Below are 18,893 nucleotides of genomic sequence, written 5' to 3' on the forward strand. Positions count from 1 at the left end.
TGAGTAGTAAATCCTAGTTCTGGTTAAGTTAAGAAAATCACTAGTAGCTTTTTCATGTATTTCAAAGGCATTGCTGTAGTTAAATACTTTTACTTTTAATTGTCTTGTGGATACAACCACAGGCAAAGGTTTGTTCTAGATGGTCTAACTTCTCAGTTAATGCTTTTTAGTTCTAACAACTAAGAAACCCCACTTTGAGATTTAAAAAAAAAATAAATTTTTTTTCAGCTGACATGAAACTGTTTAGGAAATGTTATTTTTTGCTGAAAAATATATGATTTATATTCTGTATGCTTTTTAAAACAAATTGTGTATTAAACCAAATTTCTAGATTAAAGAAATCCATTATAAAAAAGGAGCGACACCTCAAGGGCCATTCATTAAAACTCTTACCTGAAGAGAAATCACCTCAATGATATCCCCAAAAAGGAGTCACTCATTTTTCATCAGAAGTGCTCTAAGAGTGAGGGAGATTGAACTGGGAAGTTTTTCCTTATATTGAATTTAAATCTACCTGTCTGCAATTTCCCCCCATTCCCCCTAGTTGTTTTTGTTATTGTTCTTCATAACCTAAGAAGAGAAGACCATGACATTAAGTGAATGATTACATGATGTGCACATTATGTTCACTAAAATGAGGAAGTGTTGTGCAAAGACACCTCACTGGCACTTCCAGAACCACCTTAATCCAATGTATTGACATCTGCTGTTGGTCTGGTCACAGTGGGAATTGACCTTTTAGATGTAGATCTTTCCCATATCATCAAGGTGCCACCACAGAATTATTCTAACAGCAGGGAGAGTATCAGCATGGTATTTTTGGGTGATAAATTTACTGCCTTTACTTTGAAAATCAGAGAGTTCAAAGCAGACCTGAGTCACCTGAATATCCCAGCCAGGAATAATGAAATAGGACCCTATATCTATTTTGTTGGCTTTTAGAAATGGGGCCATGATTAAGAAGGATGACCAGGAGCATTCCTATTGTTTCACTACCAGTGAAATTCTTGGACTGGGGCAAGCTGGAATAGAGCAAAAGCACTTGCCAAGAATGTTTCATTAATCAAGAATGAAAGTTGGAGGTTCGAAAAGAAGCAGAGACCATCATAGTTCCAACCATAAACAATGTTGACTAGCAAGACAGCTGGGGTTATTTTCATTATCCCCTGGGCAGCTTCCAGGAAACCAAAGTCTTTGGGTTCTGGGGGAAGTATGGTTGCAGAGCTAATTAACATAGACAATCAAGTGACAGGCTAGTTTTGTTTTACTTTTAAAAGCTTGTTGCCAAATATTTCCAGACTGATGATTAGACCATTGTGAGACAGATTAGCTTTATCCTATTGCCAAAAGATTATTGCCATAAAATTACCTCTTAGTTTTGACTCTAAGGATTTGAGAGTTTATCTAGTCCAACTACCCCACTATACAAATGAGGAAACTAAGGCAGAAAGAAAATTTTACTTATCCAAGGTCATATTCATAATAAAGAGCAGAACTAGTATTCAAAGCCTAAATCATCTGAACCCAAATTTAGACCTTTTCCCACATGAATAAAGAAAGGGGAAAAATGACAAGTCCAATTTGGCTGAGGATTAGAATATAAGAGAATGGGAGATAAACAAAGAAAATAAATTTGTAGAAAAACTGTGGAGAGGGCCTTGATCAGCAATGAAAGCTAATGAATGTTTTTATATAGAGGTGTGCTTGTTAAAAACTTTTTATTTCTATCAAAAATTTTCATTTTTATTCCTGATGCTCTTTATTCCATGTTTGATTGTGAGTTCTTATCCTAGCTGTGTATTGAAAGGTAATTTTTTTCCTTGCTCTTTGGTTTCCCCTGTAACCTTGTATGTCTAAGCCATGTATACATTTGAAAATTATCTTGGTATATGGTGTGAATTAGTATAAACCTAACAAAGACTATTTTCTTATTGCCAAACAATAAATCCTTACCTAAGTAGCTGTGGCCTAAAGTTATTAGAAAGACTGCTAACAGAAATGGGACCACTCTATTAGAGAAGACAAGAGATTAGTTTTGCTAGAAAGCAATACAGGGTTTGGTAAGATGATAGACCGTTCTGTTAACAGTGACTACTCTTTCAGTTTTTCAAGATACTGTCCTTAATGCCAATAGCATATGTGTTAAGTATGAGCTCTCTAGTATCATCAAAGACACTGATGAAGTCATTAAATACATGATCAAGTTTAGGATAAGTGCATGTATGAAATGAGTTTGATATTTCACAGAATCCTAGCATTCTAAAGCTGAAGTAGACATGTCAATCAATAAATATATAATATTAGGGGTCAACTATGTGCTAAGTGCTGTGATATAAAGGCAAAAGATAGTCTCTGCTCTCAAGAAACTCATAGTCCAATGAGGAAGATGACATCCAAACAACTATGTTCAATTAATATATATATAAGGAGTCCCTGTTTCTCACCTGGCTTCAGTACTTTGGCATTTCTCTGGCTTCTTTACTTGCCACTAGTCTCTCCAGACCTCTCTAGCAGTTGGAGATATGAGACTGGAGGTCAGAAGAGAGAGAGAAGGGCTGCATAAGTAGATATGAGAACCATCAGCACAAAGACGGTAATTAAATTCGTGGTAGTTGATGAGATCATTAAGTGACATAATAAAGAGAGGGGGAAAAAAGGGCTGAGGACTGAGTCATGGAGAACACACATCATTACTGTTCTCAAGATGCAACAAAAGACACAGAAAAGGAGAATAAACAGGATACAGTAGTATCATAAAAAAAAAAAACTAGAGGAAAGACAGTAACAAGACTATTTTAGACAATCTTCCTCAAGGAGTTTAGTTACAAAAGTGAGGAGTGATATGGGCCAATAGCTAATATGGAAATGAATGAAATGGGGGAAACATGATCATTATAGGTCAGAAATGAAACAGCTAATAGGGAGATTGAAAATAAGTGAGAGTAGGGATCACAGAGGGGCTCTCTGCAAGAAAAGAATGACTGGATTGGGATCACTCATACACATAAAGAGTTTTTCCTTGGCAAAGAAAAGGGCTGCCTTGTCCTGTGAGACAGGTGCCACAGAGATAGTGACATACATACCTGAGAGATGTAAGATCAAGAGGAGATAAGAGAAAGTTTTAGGAAATGGCCTCACCTTATTTTTTTTCATTGAAATATGAGGTAAGGTCTTCAGATGAGAGACGGGGTATAGAGGAGTTATAAAAGATATGAGGAGGCATGAAAAGGTTAAATGTCACTATACTGAGGGAAATAATAAGTCACTTAGGGAGATGTAAAAGGATTGTCCTGAAGCACTGAGGGCCCATTTGAGAATATGTAACAGGAATTTATAGTTAAGCCAGTTATTATGGTTTTATTATTTTTTCACCTGAATTGAAGTGAAGGCAATGGATGATGGTAGTAATCCAGGAGTAAGAGGTGGCAGGAGAGTGTGTGTGTGTGTGTGTGTGTGAGAGAGAGAGAGAGAGAGAGAGAGAGAGAGAGAGAGAGAGAGAGAGAGAGAGAGAAAGAGAGAGAGTTGAATTTGCCTTTCAATAAGATCATTTTGGCAGATGAGTGGAGTATGAACTGGACTGAGGAAAAATTTAAGGCAGGTAGAATCTATATAATAATATGCTATTGCAAGGAGGGAGTAGTGGCCAGCAATGAAGCAGTGGAATGACAAGAATAGAATGAGAAATATAACAATTATAATTACAAAAAGGGTTGAGAGCATATTATTTTATTGGAAAATTCATGATACTATCTAGTGATACAGGATTTGTGGAGAATGAATAATTAAAATCTCTACTCTTTTATTTTTGCAAATATATTATAGCACCTATTTGTTTTCATGTATTCATTCAGAAGTTCTTATAGCATGCTAACGTGGTCAGGTAGGATTCATAGTATTTTCTTATAATGAACAAAAATAAGTGACTAAAACCCTATAGCATATTGTAACTTTTTTAGAGAGTTTACAGAATCACTAGATCATAGATTAAGAGGTAGGAGAGACCTGAGAAATCAATATTGTCTAATTCCTTTATATTACAGATAAGGAAACAAGTTCAACATAGCTAAGTAACTTGCTCAAAATCACAAAATGTAGAAAAAATATCAATCAGGATTTGAACATGAGCCATATGGCTTCAAATTCTGTGATTTCTTCACAATATTTCAAACTAAAAGTCTTCTTTAACCAACTTTAAATGTATGATTCTACCTATAATATTTAATCTGGAAGCACAACAGGCAATTTCCCTAAGTTTCTTATTTCTTAGCATTGACTAAAATTATAATTTTAATATTTCTATTTTTTCTCAAAATATATGTACTTCTAAAATCTCATGCCCAGAATTTTCTGTATTTTATATCTCTAGTATTTTTGGGAGAAGAAAGATGGTTCTTCAACTTGATAACTTTCAGTTTTGTTTTCAAAGAGTTTCAACTTAATTTTAATCAATTGTTTTTCAAAGACTGGGAGAAACTTCTGGATTTCTAGTAGTTCTGCATTGTTATTTCCCAGTTTCACAAAGGCTATGGTGAAAACTGTTTTGTTGGTGATAGTACTGAGTTTTTTTGCTTCTTTTCTAGATAAAATTCTTATTTTTTTATTTCAGTCGGGTTTAGAATTTCTTCAGAAAAAGAATAATATGTAATTCTATTAGGTATTTCCCATCCCTAGGTAAGAAAATGAGAAAACCATTAAGTTACCTACTTGTTAAATTTATGAGGTGAATTTTGATACTTTATTTGTTATATCACCAGAACTTCTCCTAGTAATCCTCTCTCTCTCCTCTAAAAGCCATATTATATAATATTAATTCTTAAAGAAAAAGAGGGGGGAAAAATCATCAAAACTGACCAATACCCTGGACAACTCTGAAAAATATGAAATACTCTACCACCATGGATCTCCTATCTCAGCAAAAAAATTGGAATGGGAGAAATGTCTATTTATAGCATTAGAGCTGATTTTTCTTTGCCTAGTTTTCCATATTCAACTTTGATATTTTATTTCAATTGGTCATTTTGTATATTGCTGTTTTTATTCTATTTACTTACATAAGTCCATCTGTTTTCCTATGTTTCTCTGGGTTCATGATTTCTTACAGTAATATCCTTTTATGTGTATGCATCACAATTTATTTAGTCAATCCCCAATAGAGGTACATCTATTTTGTTTTCCTAACCATCACATAAAATGCTGCATTAAATATTTTGGTGATAAGGGAATATCATTCTTATAAAAAAACCTCCTTGATTTCCAAAATGGTTATTGATTCACAATTCCATCAACAATGTTCTAGCATGCCTACTTCCTTTGAACTCCTCCAATATTGATTATTTATCATTTGTTATCTTTGCCAATCTATAGAAAGTGAAGTGAAACATCAGGTTTGTTCTGAATTTTATTTCTATGATTTTGAGTCATCTGGCATAATTATTTTTTAGGTTTTTCAAGGCAAATGGGGTTAAGTGGCTTGCCCAAGGCCACACAGCTAGGTCATTATTAAGTGTCTGAGACCGGATTTGAACCCAGGTACTCCTGACTCCAAGGCCGGTGCTTTATCCGCTAGGCCACATAGCCACCCCATTGGCATAATTTTTCTAATGGTTAACAGCTTTCAATTCATTTAGGATTTGTTTTTCATATTCTTTGAACATCTATTTATTGGGGGGAAAGCTTTTGGTTTTCTAAAGATCTGTATAAGTTGTTTATAAATCTTGGATATCAAAGAAATCTGACAAATATTTTTTTCCCTCTTTTGGCCATTTCCCTTATCTAAAGTGCATTAATTTTGTTTATGCAGAAGCTTTTTAGTTTCATGAAAGCAGTCATTTAACTTTTGTAATTGCTTCTATCCTTTGTTTGGTTAAGATTATGCTCACCATGGGGTGGCTAGGTGGCGTAGGGGATAAAGCACCGGCCTTGGAGTCAGGAGTACCTGGGTTCAAATCCGGTCTCAGACACTTAATAATTACCTAGCTGTGTGGCCTTGGGCAAGCCACTTAACCCCATTGCCTTGCAAAAACCTAAAAAAAAAAAAAAAAAAAAAAGATTTTGCTCATCAGTCATGATTCTGATCTGCTCTTCTCATCTTTAATAATTAGATCATATACATTTTGAATTTATGTTGTGAAATGTGGTTTAAGATGTTAGCTTAATCATAATTCCTTCTAGACTGCTTTCCAGTTTTCCCAGCAATTTTTATGAAAAGGAGAGTTCTTTCTGAAGTAGTTTATGATTTCCAGTTTATAAAGCACTGGATTAGTGAGTTGTATTATTTTTGATTCCCCTTTGTCCAGTCTATTCCTTTGATTGAATACACTTTTTTGGTTCAATAATCACATTAGTTTTTGTTATAAATTGTGACTTTAACTTATCAAGGATTGCTAAATGCTCTCTTACTATTTTCCCTTCTTGTGCTGGGGAATCACCTTTCTACTAGCCATTCTTGTTCCGTATTTTCCTTTTCAAAGATCATTCTCCATAACAGAAAAATGAGAAGCAAAATAAGAGTAAAGTAGTTTTGCCTTCTCTCTTGGCATCTGTTGATATAATCCTAAACCATCCCATCATTTCCTGCAATTTTAGCTACCCCTATTTTATTGCTTTTCACTTTTTTCAAATATACATTTTTTTTCATTCCTATGATATTTTCCTGGTAAGTAAAAAATAATAAATATGCAGTCCTATCAAGGAAAATGTGGCCGATATATTCTTTATAGAAAACATTTCTGAGATGCTCTAAGGAAATTTCACATCAAAGAAAATATATATTAATTCGAAAGTATTTGAAAGATTACTTTTTAATTCATAAGATTATTAGGAATATATGAAAACAGATGAAATTTTTTTCAATGTACTGAACCAAATAGTTTCAATCATGTGTTTAATGTCCTTAATATTTAAAAGTATGTGGTGGGGGTGGTTAGGTGACCCAGTGGAGAGTGCTCCAACCCTGGAGTCAGGGGTACCTGAGTTCAAATCTGACCTCAGACACTTACTAATTACCCAGCTGTGTGGCATTGGACAAGCCACTTAACCCCATTTGCCTTGCAACCCCCCCACCACCACCAAAAGAAACCATGTGGTGGTGAGGAAGTCCTGAGAAGGAATGATATCTTGTTTTATGTACTTTTTAGCACAGTCCAATGCCTCTGATACTGCCTTGGAAATAAGGTATTCCACATTAAAGAAATTTAATTTTAGGGATAAACTAAAACAAAATCTCAATGAATAAGCAAATATTACTATCAAGTGAAACTCAATATAATGGATAAACCTTTGTTTTCACTCACTTTATAAAATGCTATCAAGAGTTCCTTTAGAACCCCCATATCTGGGTAGCCATTAGATGCTATGAATGTTAATATGGCAATAAAGCTGCAAAATAAATAAATAAAGTAAATGTTCAAATGAAGTATAAAAAAAATTAAATTAGAGTTTGTTTTGCTTGCAAGAGAAATTCTCTGATTTATTATTACGGTCAAATTTCAGAAAATTCTGAAAATCAAGGTACTTACTGGTAGTTGTTAACAGGTATTGAATTATTCTCTTTGTTAAATTAGAGCAAAAAAATCTATGCTAGGGGCAGCTAGGTGGCGCAGTGGATAAAGCACCAGCCCTGGATTCAGGAGTACCTGGGTTCAAATCAGGTCTCAAACACTTAATAATTACCTAGCTGTGTGGCCCTGGGCAAGCCACTTAACTCCATTTGCCTTGCAAAAACCTAAAAAAATAAATAAATAAATCTAAGCTATTGCCCTCTGTTGATTATCTCCAATATATCCTATATAGATCTTGTTTGTATAAAGACATTTTCATATTGTGTTAGAGACCTATTAACTGTGATTTCCTTGAGAGCAGGGATTGTCTTTTAACTGTTTTTCTTTTTATTTCCAGTACTTAATGTAGGGCCTGAAACATAACACATGTTTAGTAAGTATTTAATGACTGATTGATTATTGATAATTTTTTTTAAAAATTGTTATTAAGAACTCCCAAAATAATTGCAAGTAAAAAATCAAACTACTGTCTTGTCTTCTGGATATTAAGGACTGTAAATAAAGCAATCATCTTAAATAAAACCTTTTTAATTTATAGAAACTTTAAATTTATTTTTTCTAATTTACAGTAGCATGGAGCCTACAACTTGGTTTATAGAATTTTAAAAAGTGATTAACTTCTCCATCTAATACACTAGACTACTTGGAAATATCATGATATTAAGTAATATATTTATTCACATGAGTCATGCTATAAGCCAATAATTTATAGGAAATAAAGAAATATATCCTGGATAAACATAATTACCTTTTTTCCTACCACAGTTTAAAGCAAATGGAAAAGCTTAAAGGAAGAAAAACAGGCATGCTGCTATCATTCAGAAATGACATCCTTTTATGTATTGAGCTACTTTATATGTAATAAACAAAAATTCAAAATATACAACTGAACTTAAAAATTTGATTTAGCAGGTATTACAATATTTTAAGGAAAAGATAAAATGATCACTTATGACAAGCTATTAATCTACAAAGAATAAGAGGCTACATTAAACCTCAAAGAGATTCTGATTAATTTTTCCTTGTTTCTCTACTGACTATTAATATTATATGTATCAAAAAGGGTATAAAAGAAAACACATGACTGGAAATACTAAAAAGAACCCAAAAATATTTTTTCAGGAAACAGTTATCATTTTCCCAAATAGCTGTAAATTGAAACCTGATATTTCAAAAATATTCTTTTTAAATAAAAGGAAACAAACATCAACAAAAATTTCATTTAATTATGTATAAATTGCCAGGATTAAAATTTAACATATTATTTAGCAGACTATCTTCAATCCAATAAGTATGCATTAAGCAACTATTATGTGCCATGAATTATCAAGATGCATATTCTGTAATAGAAGGAAACAATGTTCAGAGATAAATGAACGACAATATATTTAATACAAGGTAATTACTAGACAGGGAATAGATGTGGTGAAGCAACAAGAACTGAGAGAATCAGGAAAGACCTCATTTAGTAGGTAGCATTTGATCTAACTTAAAAGGACTAGGGATTTCACAAGATAGGGGTGAGGAAGATTTCAAGATGATTTCAAGAAGGGATATAGGTCTTGTTATCAAGGAACTCAATGTTTAATAGGGGAGACTATGAAAATAATTATGTAAAACAAAGTATTTTTAGGCTATATTGAGGATAATTTCAGAAGCCAGGGAAAGCATGCAGTAGAGATGAAGAGAAAGAGAGTTTTAAGAATGGAGGGCTAGAGTAAAAATACATGGAATCTGGAGATGGAGCATTGGGTGCTAGAAATAATAAAGGGGCCAGTGTCACTGGTTTATAGAGGATGCAGTAGAGGGGACAGGGGGCAGTATAGGAAGACTGAAGGAGGGAGATGGGCATGTTTGTAGGTAGTAGAAAAGTAGCCAATTGATAGTGAAGAGATTAGTAAAAGAGTTATAGCTTCAGTTTTTTTCAATGAAATATGAGGCAAGGGTTTAAGATGAAAGGCTTGGGGGAGGGGGAGTGATGGGAGATTTGAGGAAGAATTAAAAGGTTTAGAAAAGTCACTGTGGTAAGTGGGATAGTAAATGGATTAGTGAGACATAACTTATAGTGGACTTAGTCATCATGGTTTAATGACTTTCTCCAGCTTCATTCAACAGCACAAGACTGGAGTGAGTGGAAATAATCCAAGTCTGAGGTGTTGAAAGGGAGAAGACCTTTTAATAGAAAAAGAAGAGACATTTGAACTGGTCACTGGGTCGAGATTGCCTGTGCAGGGGTGATAACTGGAATATAATGCAGAGGTGGATATAATAGTAGTCACATTGAGGATGAAGAAGAGGGCTTGGAGTTGGAAATTCCAGAAGAAGAGGAAGAATGATCATGACAAGATAAAGCAATTTCCAAGGTCATGAACACGAATATCAAATCACTGAGATTTAGGTAAGTTATCAATGTCCATAGGAATGTATCACAGAAAATAGTATTGAAGATCTGTTAATGGGGTAAGAAGTCAACTCCAATAAATTTCAGAAGAAACTTTGCTTATTAGATAGTACAAAATATTTCGAGGATTGTGGTCTGGGGTTCAGCATTATGGGCTGTTAGGCTTACTGTATCTGTTTATGGTGAGCTCTATGGACCATTCATCTAGTTAACTTCCTTACCAATTGAATGGAAGATGGAACAGGGGATGGAGAAATGGGTGTGAAGAATGGCAACTTAGTGATTCAGAATCACCAAGATAGGAAGAGTAGGGTAGGAAGGAGTTCAGGGAGGTTATCATTGTCTAAAGGGATTTAAGCTTGGGTGAGGTAAGGCAATCCTAATGGAACTGCAGGTGACTAGAGAGGATGAGCGAAACATGGTTGAATGGCTATACGGGTAGTCATAGCAAGGCAAGGCAACCCTTTTAGAGATGTAACTGGCTAGAAAGGAGTTCTATCTGATTTTTCTCCTCCTAATACATTTATTTCTGATGTACAACAAAATACAAGCATTTGCTATAACTTCATCATAATGCTACTTCCTTCAGTACTTTAAGGTTCATGAAATGATCTATGTGGTATGGAAGACTCAGGAGGTTTGATGAGGCTAGAGCCAGAAAAAATCATCATCTGATGGTCAATCCTCTGGTGATGAACCTTTCCAAACTCACTCAAATGTAGTCTGTTGCTTGATTCCTGGTAATAATTCAAGTAGTATATACTTCAGAGAAAGTACTGTTATCTCCACACCATGAAGAGGGCTTTAGTGGAGAACAAAGTATGATACTGTAATTTTTTAAAGTAAAAACACTGGAATTCACAGTTATCTGAGTGTTGGCATCCTTCACAGTAGCCACTTTAGAAAACTGCTATTCTAATTATACAATTATCATTCAAAACATCTGTAGATCTCTTTTCTTAGAACTGTATTTAAAGAAAAAAAACAGTTTATGATCTAGGTGAAGTAATCTGTTTTAGGTACTACTATATAGGCACATCATATTTTCAACATAAATGGCATTAACCAATATTGTTTATCAGACTTGGTTCCAGATGATTTTGGATTTTTCCAACAATCACATCTACTCTCAATACAAAGTCCTCAATGAGGGTGATGATCAACTGTGATGGACTTGTTTATTTAAACAGTACCATAATCAAAGACAATTCTTAAAGATTTGTGATGGAAAATACCATCCATTTTCAGAGAAGGAACTATGGAATTTAAATGCAGACAAAAGTTTACTATTTTCAATTTTAAAAAAGTTGTCTTGTGTTTTATGCATTTTTTCTCTGTAATGATTTTATTTTCCATTTTGATATGATTCTTCTTTCACAATATGATTAATATGGATCTATGTTTAGAATAGTTATAAATGTACATTGCTTTCTGTTGGGGTGAGGGGAGGAAGGAGAAGGGAAGGAGGGAAACTTGAAACCTGCAAAAATTGATTGTTGAAAACTACCTTTGCATGTAGCTGAGGAAATAAAGAGAATAAAAATGAATGAATAAATAAAATGAAAAATAAATTAAAACAAAGAAAGAAATAAAGTCCTCAATGTGAATAGTTAAAAATGAACTATAGTTTCTGAAAGCTAATTCCAAAAGAGGAATAATCTGACCAATGGCTACTTTGTTGAAAATGTGAATAATCTCATAAAATAATAAGACTGAAGAAAACAATACTCATCTTCTTGTTTAATTTCTGGTTTATTTGTTAATGCTGATAACTGTTTCTGGATATGATAAAATAATGTACAAAAATTAGTTCAAAAAATTATCTTGGAAATTTCAAAATAAATTAATCGTGAAATCGTTCAAAGCCTGAAGTCAAAATAGCTGTTAATAGGAGCCCACAGTCTAAAAATGTGGTCTACTTCCATGGATAGACTTTCCATTTTGTGTTCAACAATGTCCAATATTTTTGTGACCCCCATTGGCCATATAGATCTTGTCAATGATACTGGAATGGTTTGCCATTTCCTTCTCCAGTGGATTAAAGCAAACAGAGGTTAAATGACTTTCCCAAGGTCACACAGTTATTGTGTCTGAGCTGGATTTGAACACTAGACCCTGCACTCTATCTATTGAAGCACCTAGCTGCCTCTAATTTTAGATCAATGCTAAAAGAAAAATCCCAAACTTGGGTCTTATAAATTTTTAATATCTTTGGTAGTTATCATGAGTTCTATTATATTCTTTAAGTTAATAGACAATAGCTATAGAGCATAAAGGAACTTCTACACTCAACTGAGAAGAACCATTTCCAAATCATGCTCTGTACCACCCCAAGTTTCACAAGGAAATACCTACTGTCAATTCCCTGCACAAAAGGTGACTGTAGCAGATTATCTATCTGTTCTGTCACAAAGACCTATGTTGATAATGTCAAGAGTTGGACTCCTATGATATAAAATATAATACAGAGACTCCTGTAATCTAAAAAGTTGCAAATTTGTAACAAATTTCTGATTGTTCTACTTTACACTGTAGTTCTTAAGGATATTAGATACTTACCTTCCCCCCCAAATTAATAAAAGCATAGCATAAAACAATTTCAAAAATTACTAACCATGGAACTTTGGTTACTGTTTTCTGCTATCAAGTCTTCAAACATCTTGGTTACTTCTTCTTTGAGAGAGATATTATGTTTTTTTAAGGCAGAAACATGCTTTGATAGCCGCTCTCTTAAAGGGCCAGAGTTAGCTAGTTCTTCAGAGCTGTAAAATAGAAATAGAGAAAAAAATTATCAATTTTTCACATTGATTATTGATCAATTATAGAATAAAACCTGAAATGTTTTCAAGGGTCCCATAACTAAATGCAAGATTCTAAAATAGTAATAATCATATTACAATATTAACCTTGGGTTTACACGAAGATATGTGCCTTACTAGATGATGACTTGCAAGTAGAATATGCTGCTCTGGATATTAGTCTTTCCATAACCATATAATCTGAAAGAGAGTAGTTTATTTGCTTACCAAATTTCTTTCAATAAGAACTTATATTTATTTTAAGATTCTAAATAGAAAAATATTAACTAGAATTAGTAACACTATATCAGAAAAGCTAAAAATCACAACAAAGATCAAAAATAACAGAAACAGCACAGGATAATGATTTAACTTCCTATTTAGATACCATCTTTCGTTGTATATATTGGTCATTACTTATTCTGACTCTAGTATTCTCAATGTGCTTGAGCAGACTTTTTTTTCAATTTCATTTTTATTTAAAATATGTCAAAAAACATTCTGGAAAAGCGTTCATAGTTCTGGTCCTTTGAATTGGCTTGCATATAGCATTTTAAAACTGTAAGTACTTTCCCTTTGGAACAATGATCTCCAAAGTGGGTATTAAGGTCACCTGAGAGACATATTCTTTCCTAGTCCTCCAAGGACTAATCCCTAAGAGTATGTGATCAAGCAATGGAAGGATGGAAAAATGGGTAGCATCTTATCTTCACCATACCTACTCTTATCCCTCAGCATTACCGTTCCTTCTTCTGTACAAACTCCCAACCTTTCTCCTTAAACAGAGTTTGGTCCTTAGGTCTTCCAGACACCTCTAGTGGTTATCTGTCCAGGTAGTATTTTGATAAAATTCATCTTCCTTCTTTCTCAAACCCATAACCTTGGAGCTGTAGTGGGTGCCCTTGGAAAGACGGTTACAGCTTGCAGGACACATGTTGCCCTTCTTGCCTCAATTCAGATCCAACTCTCCTCTCACTTTCAATAAGTTTTCCTGTTGCTTTACAAATCAAGTTGTTTGAACTATAAAAGGGCAAGAATGAGCTCAGAGAAGATGTGAAAATCATTTCCTGAGCTTCAACTACCTGCATTTCACTTTCTTCAGTTTTTGACTCAGCAACTAAAAAAGGTTTTATTTCATACTCTTTATATTCTTACATTCTGAATTTTTGTTGATGTTTTTTGAGTGGTGACAGATGGGTTTTATAAGAATAATGAATTCCCTCAAACAATTTAGTTCAGCTCCTTCTTAGCAACATATATATATATATATATATATATGTACATACATACACACATATATATTTACTCTATTTTTTTTTTTTAGTTTTTTGCAAGGCAATGGGGTTAAGTGGCTTGTCCAAGGCCATACAGCTAGACAATTATTAAGTGTCTGAGGCCGGACTTGAACTTAGGTACTCCTAACAATTATTAAGTGTCTGAGGCCAGACTTCTTAAACTTAGGTACTCCTAACTCCAGGGCTGGTGCTCTATCTACTGCGCCACCTAGCTGCCCCTGTTTTTTCTAATTATATGCAAAGATAGTTTTCAACATTCATCTTTTTTGTAAGATTTTGAATCCCACATTTTTCTACTTCTCCAAGACAATATGTATTCTGATATGTGTTTATACATGTACAATCATTTAGTACTTTAAATTATATAATAAAAATGAATGTCATAGAGAAGTGAAAGCTATAATCAAGTTTATATATGTATATATGTGTGCATATATGTGTGTACATATATGTGCATATAATACAATATATACTTATACAGAAAAACATATATTCATATACAGCTTAAAATTGACATGTAACAGAAGGAAGAAAAACATGCTTTTAATGGTCTATAATTAATCCTACATAAAGGAGTTCTTTACCAAATAGTCATGTAATTTCTACCAGATTTTTCCTACTTTCAATTTAGTGGTAATAGCCTGATAGTCTGCCCAAAGTTTTAAATGAAAATGAAATTTCCAATAGTCAGAATTTTATAAGAAAACAGAAAAAATAAAAGTCAGTATACATGTTCACAATCCAAGAAAGATAAAGCTGGTACATTTTTCAACAAGGGCTTGAGAACACAATTGAATAATTGTGCTTAAAAGTAGTCACAGGGTCAATTAGTTGCACCTGCAAAAAATAAAATAAAATAATAGAAAATCTCCTTGAGCTTTTTATTTCAGGGGAAATTGCTAATTATGATTATATTCATTTAGTTTTTATCAAGCCATATGTTTTCTACATTTTTAAATTAAGTACAATAAGTTAATGAGCAAAATGCTTATTATATCCCCAAGGCAATACCCATCTTGTTTTAATGAATCACATATAACTAAAAATTCAAGTAATAATATATTACCTAATATTATAGTTTTTATTTAAAAATCTTTGAACAATTAACACTTGATGGAAGAAAATAAAAGGAGGGGATTTTGGGGGAAAGGGATTGAGTTCAAATGAATTAATAGAAGTGATGCAAAAAATTAATACAATATTAAAAATACATAGAAGAAAAATAAATTCAGGAGAGTCATCAAGCAGGGTAATTTGGCTACTACTAAGATTAAATTTGATTTAAAAAATTTTTGTTTTCTTGAACTGTATCACAGAAGTTCATATTTTATATACAAAGTACTTTTTCATTATTCTTGCATGCCATAATGTTTGTGTTTGCTGGTGATTTAGTTCATAATAAAAATAATATTTAAAAAAGAAAATAATAATTCCACTTTATTTTAAAAGGCAGTATGGCAGATTGAATAAGAGCAGTGATCCTGGGGTTGGGAACATCTTGTTCAAATCCCACTTCTTATACTTAATAAGATCCTGAAGAAGTCATTTAATTTTAATGTTCTTTCCCCACCCCAACCCCTCCACCATCTCCACAAACAAACAGAAAATCACCAGGAAATGAACATAGAGAAGCAAAAAGAAAGGAGTAAAGCAGCTGTCCTTCTAGGATCTCAGAGAAGACTCCAGGGGCTGAGGTTTGGTCTAAGTGAAGTGTAAATATCTCCAGGCCAAGGTCACTCAATCAACCAACAGTGGACCCTGAGGGAAGTCAACTAGGCCTCAAGAAATTTGACCTCAGGAACTGTCACCTCACAAACTTTTATCTATGGAATAGCAGAGGCAGAGTGAGGGAAGATTGGGGGACCCCCACCCTGTTCCTTCCAGAAGTCAGGCCTGGGAGTTCTGACCAGATGGTGATCCTCCCCACTTCCCTGTGGTTGGAGCTAAGAAGAGGAAGAGCATTACTGATGAAAGCTCCGGAGCAAGAACATTTTCAGATCAGAAAATGACAGTAAGAAAAACCTGAAGCCCAGGGCAACAGTACCCACAACTCAGGATTAAAATTTGATAATCATAATATTATTAAGTTGTTAAAAATAAAATAAGACGGGGCAGCTAGGTGGCGCAGTGGATAAAGCACCGGCCCTGGAGTCAGGAGTACCTGGGTTCAAATCCGGTCTCAGACGCTTAATAATTACCTAGCTACAGGCCTTGGGCAAGTCTTGCAAAAAAAATAAATAAATAAAATAAGACAAATTAAAATTAAAAATCAGTAAGTAAAGGAAAAAGAACCTGACCACTGGGAGTAAAAGAAGGTCTGGATTCATATTTAGAAGAAGAAAGTGATATTAAAAAAAGCTACTCCTATCCTAAAATATGCTCAAGTGTCACAAGTTCAAAAGAAAATCTTGGAAGAACTTAAAAAAGGAATTCAAAAATTAAATAAGGGAAAATGAGGAAAAACTAGGAATAAAAATAAAAGCAATCCTAGCAAGTTATGAAAAGAAAGATAATCAATTAAAAAAGAAAAACAAAATCTTTTTTTTTAAGTTTTTGCAAGGCAAATGGGGTTAAGTGGCTTGCCCAAGGCCACACAGCTAGGTAATTATTAAGCGCCTGAGACCGGATTTGAACCCAGGTACTCCTGACTCCAAGGCCAGTGCTTTATCCACTACACCACCTAGCCACCCCAAAAAACAAAATCTTAAGGAAAACTAGAATTGGGCAAGTGGAATCAAATGACACTGGAAGACACCATGATGTATTAGAACTAGAAAAGATAGAAGAGAATCTGAAACATCTCATTAGAAAAACAATTGATCTGGAGAACAGATTGAGGAGAGATAATAAAACTGTTAGACTACCTGAAAGTTATGGTAAAAAGAAAAGCAGCTGCATACAATATTACAAGAAAATATTGAGGAAAACTGCCCTGAGGTTCTAAAACAAGAAGGTAAAGTAGAAATAGAATCTACCAATCACCACCTAAAAGAGATCCTAGGAAGAAAACTTACAGGACATCATAGCCAAGTTTCAAAATTCCAAATTAAAGAGAAAATATTGCAAGCAATAAGAGAAACATTAAATATGGTGGGAAAAATAATTAAGATTTCACAAGATCTAGCAGCTTCTACATAAAAGACCATAGGTCTTTATATTTTGAAGAACAACAACAACAACAACAAAAGCTGACATTATGTCTAAGAATCCAATAAAGCTGAACATATTTCTGAATGAAAAAACAGACATTTGATAAACTGAAAGACTTTCAGTTACTTATAACAAAAAATCAGAACTCAATAGAAAATTCAATATAAAAGATCCAGAAGAAATATAAGGAAATCACTGAAGACTAATTATAAAGCACAGATAAAGGTTAAAATGTTTACTTATGGTATAGGAAAATGTTGTCCATATTCTTATAACTGTTATTACTAAGGTAAGTTTGAAAGAAAGATTGGGGCCGAGTTGTGTATGATGGGGTGATTCTAAAAAACAAAACTGGGGAGAAAAAGGTAAAAATTAGTTACCTCATAAAAACAGGGCATGAAAGGAGGAACCAGGTAGGGGTAGAGGGCTGGTAATGTTGGAACCATATTCTCATCTGAGTTGAAAAGGAAACAAAGTGTACATCTGAAAAAGAAGTCTTCTGAACTTCTAGAGAAATTCAGAAAAAACTAGTGGATAGAGGTGGAGGGAAGGACTTTTAAAAGAGTATACAGACTAAAATTGGGGTGATAGAGAAAAAAGGAAGTAATTTTAGAGGGTTAAATAGAATAAGTAATGAGAGGGTAAGGGGAAAAGATGAGGTAACAGGGATGGAGTAAAAAGAAAGATTAAGAAGGAAAATAATGAATAAAAGTAAAATGAAGGAAAATTCACAAATACTAATTAGAACTTTGTCAAAACTATAAGAATATGAGTCATTCTCCAATTGATAAAAGGTCAAAGGATATAAACAGAGAGTTTTCCAATGAAGAAATAAAAACAATTCATCGTCATATAAAAATGCTCTAAATCATTATTGATATAAGAAATGTAGATTAAAACTATCTTGAGATATCATTTTAATCCTACCAGATTGACTAATATGATAGAAAGGGATGACAAATATGAACAAATGTTGGAGGAGATGTGGAAAAACTGGAATACTAACTGATTGTTTAAGGAACTGTAAAATGATCCCACCATTCTGGAGAGCAATCTAGAATTATGCCCAAGGAGTTATTAAAATACCTTATGAGCATAATAGGAGAACGTTGTATACAGTAACAGCAATTGTACACTTTGAGTATATAAGCTATTTTGTCTATTATAAATACTCAAATTAACTATAGTTAAGGGCATTTGAAGAAAGACATACAGAAAAAAACAGATTACAGAATAATTTACAAACATACATGCACATACATACATACATACACATATATTATTATGTATTATGTATATTTGAAAGAATAGCAAGTTGTACATAATAGATTTGCAGTGTCATGCTCAATCATTTTTATTGTACTATGTTAAAGTATGATTGTTTTGTTCTGTTATTTTAAAAAAATTTTTAAAGAAATAATTTATGAACCCTGACAAACATGCTTCAGAAGTAGTTGAGAAAGAAGTAGCCCATTTTATAAAGAGCTGTTCCCCTGACATTCAAGGGCCTTCACAAGCTGTCTCCTTTCTGCCTTTCCAGTCTTCTCACACATTTCTCTTCTCCACTCAGGCTGGGGTCCAAGTTATACTGCCTAACTCTTGGTCCTCACCTAGGACACTATTTCTCAGTGCTGTCTTGGCGAAGGCTTTCTTCTGTTTCTGGAATGCTCTACTTCCAGTTGTTTGTTTG

At 33.5% G+C, this 18,893-nt stretch overlaps 1 protein-coding gene across 3 annotated transcripts in view; it reads right to left on the reverse strand.

Moving 5' to 3' along the window:
* The window catches only part of LOC141504386 (centrosomal protein kizuna-like), a 163,075-nt gene that overhangs the window by 46,880 nt on the left and 97,302 nt on the right, over window positions 1-18,893 (reverse strand). For all 3 annotated transcript variants that reach the window (XM_074209341.1, XM_074209339.1, XM_074209340.1), the window contains one exon: window positions 12,575-12,722. In XM_074209341.1, the coding sequence (XP_074065442.1) occupies window positions 12,575-12,722 (148 nt within the window). The remainder of the gene's footprint in view (window positions 1-12,574; window positions 12,723-18,893) is intronic.

The sequence above is a fragment of the Macrotis lagotis genome, chromosome 1 (genome assembly GCF_037893015.1).
Source record: "Macrotis lagotis isolate mMagLag1 chromosome 1, bilby.v1.9.chrom.fasta, whole genome shotgun sequence".
In the NCBI taxonomy this organism is placed as follows: Eukaryota; Metazoa; Chordata; class Mammalia; order Peramelemorphia; family Peramelidae; genus Macrotis; species Macrotis lagotis.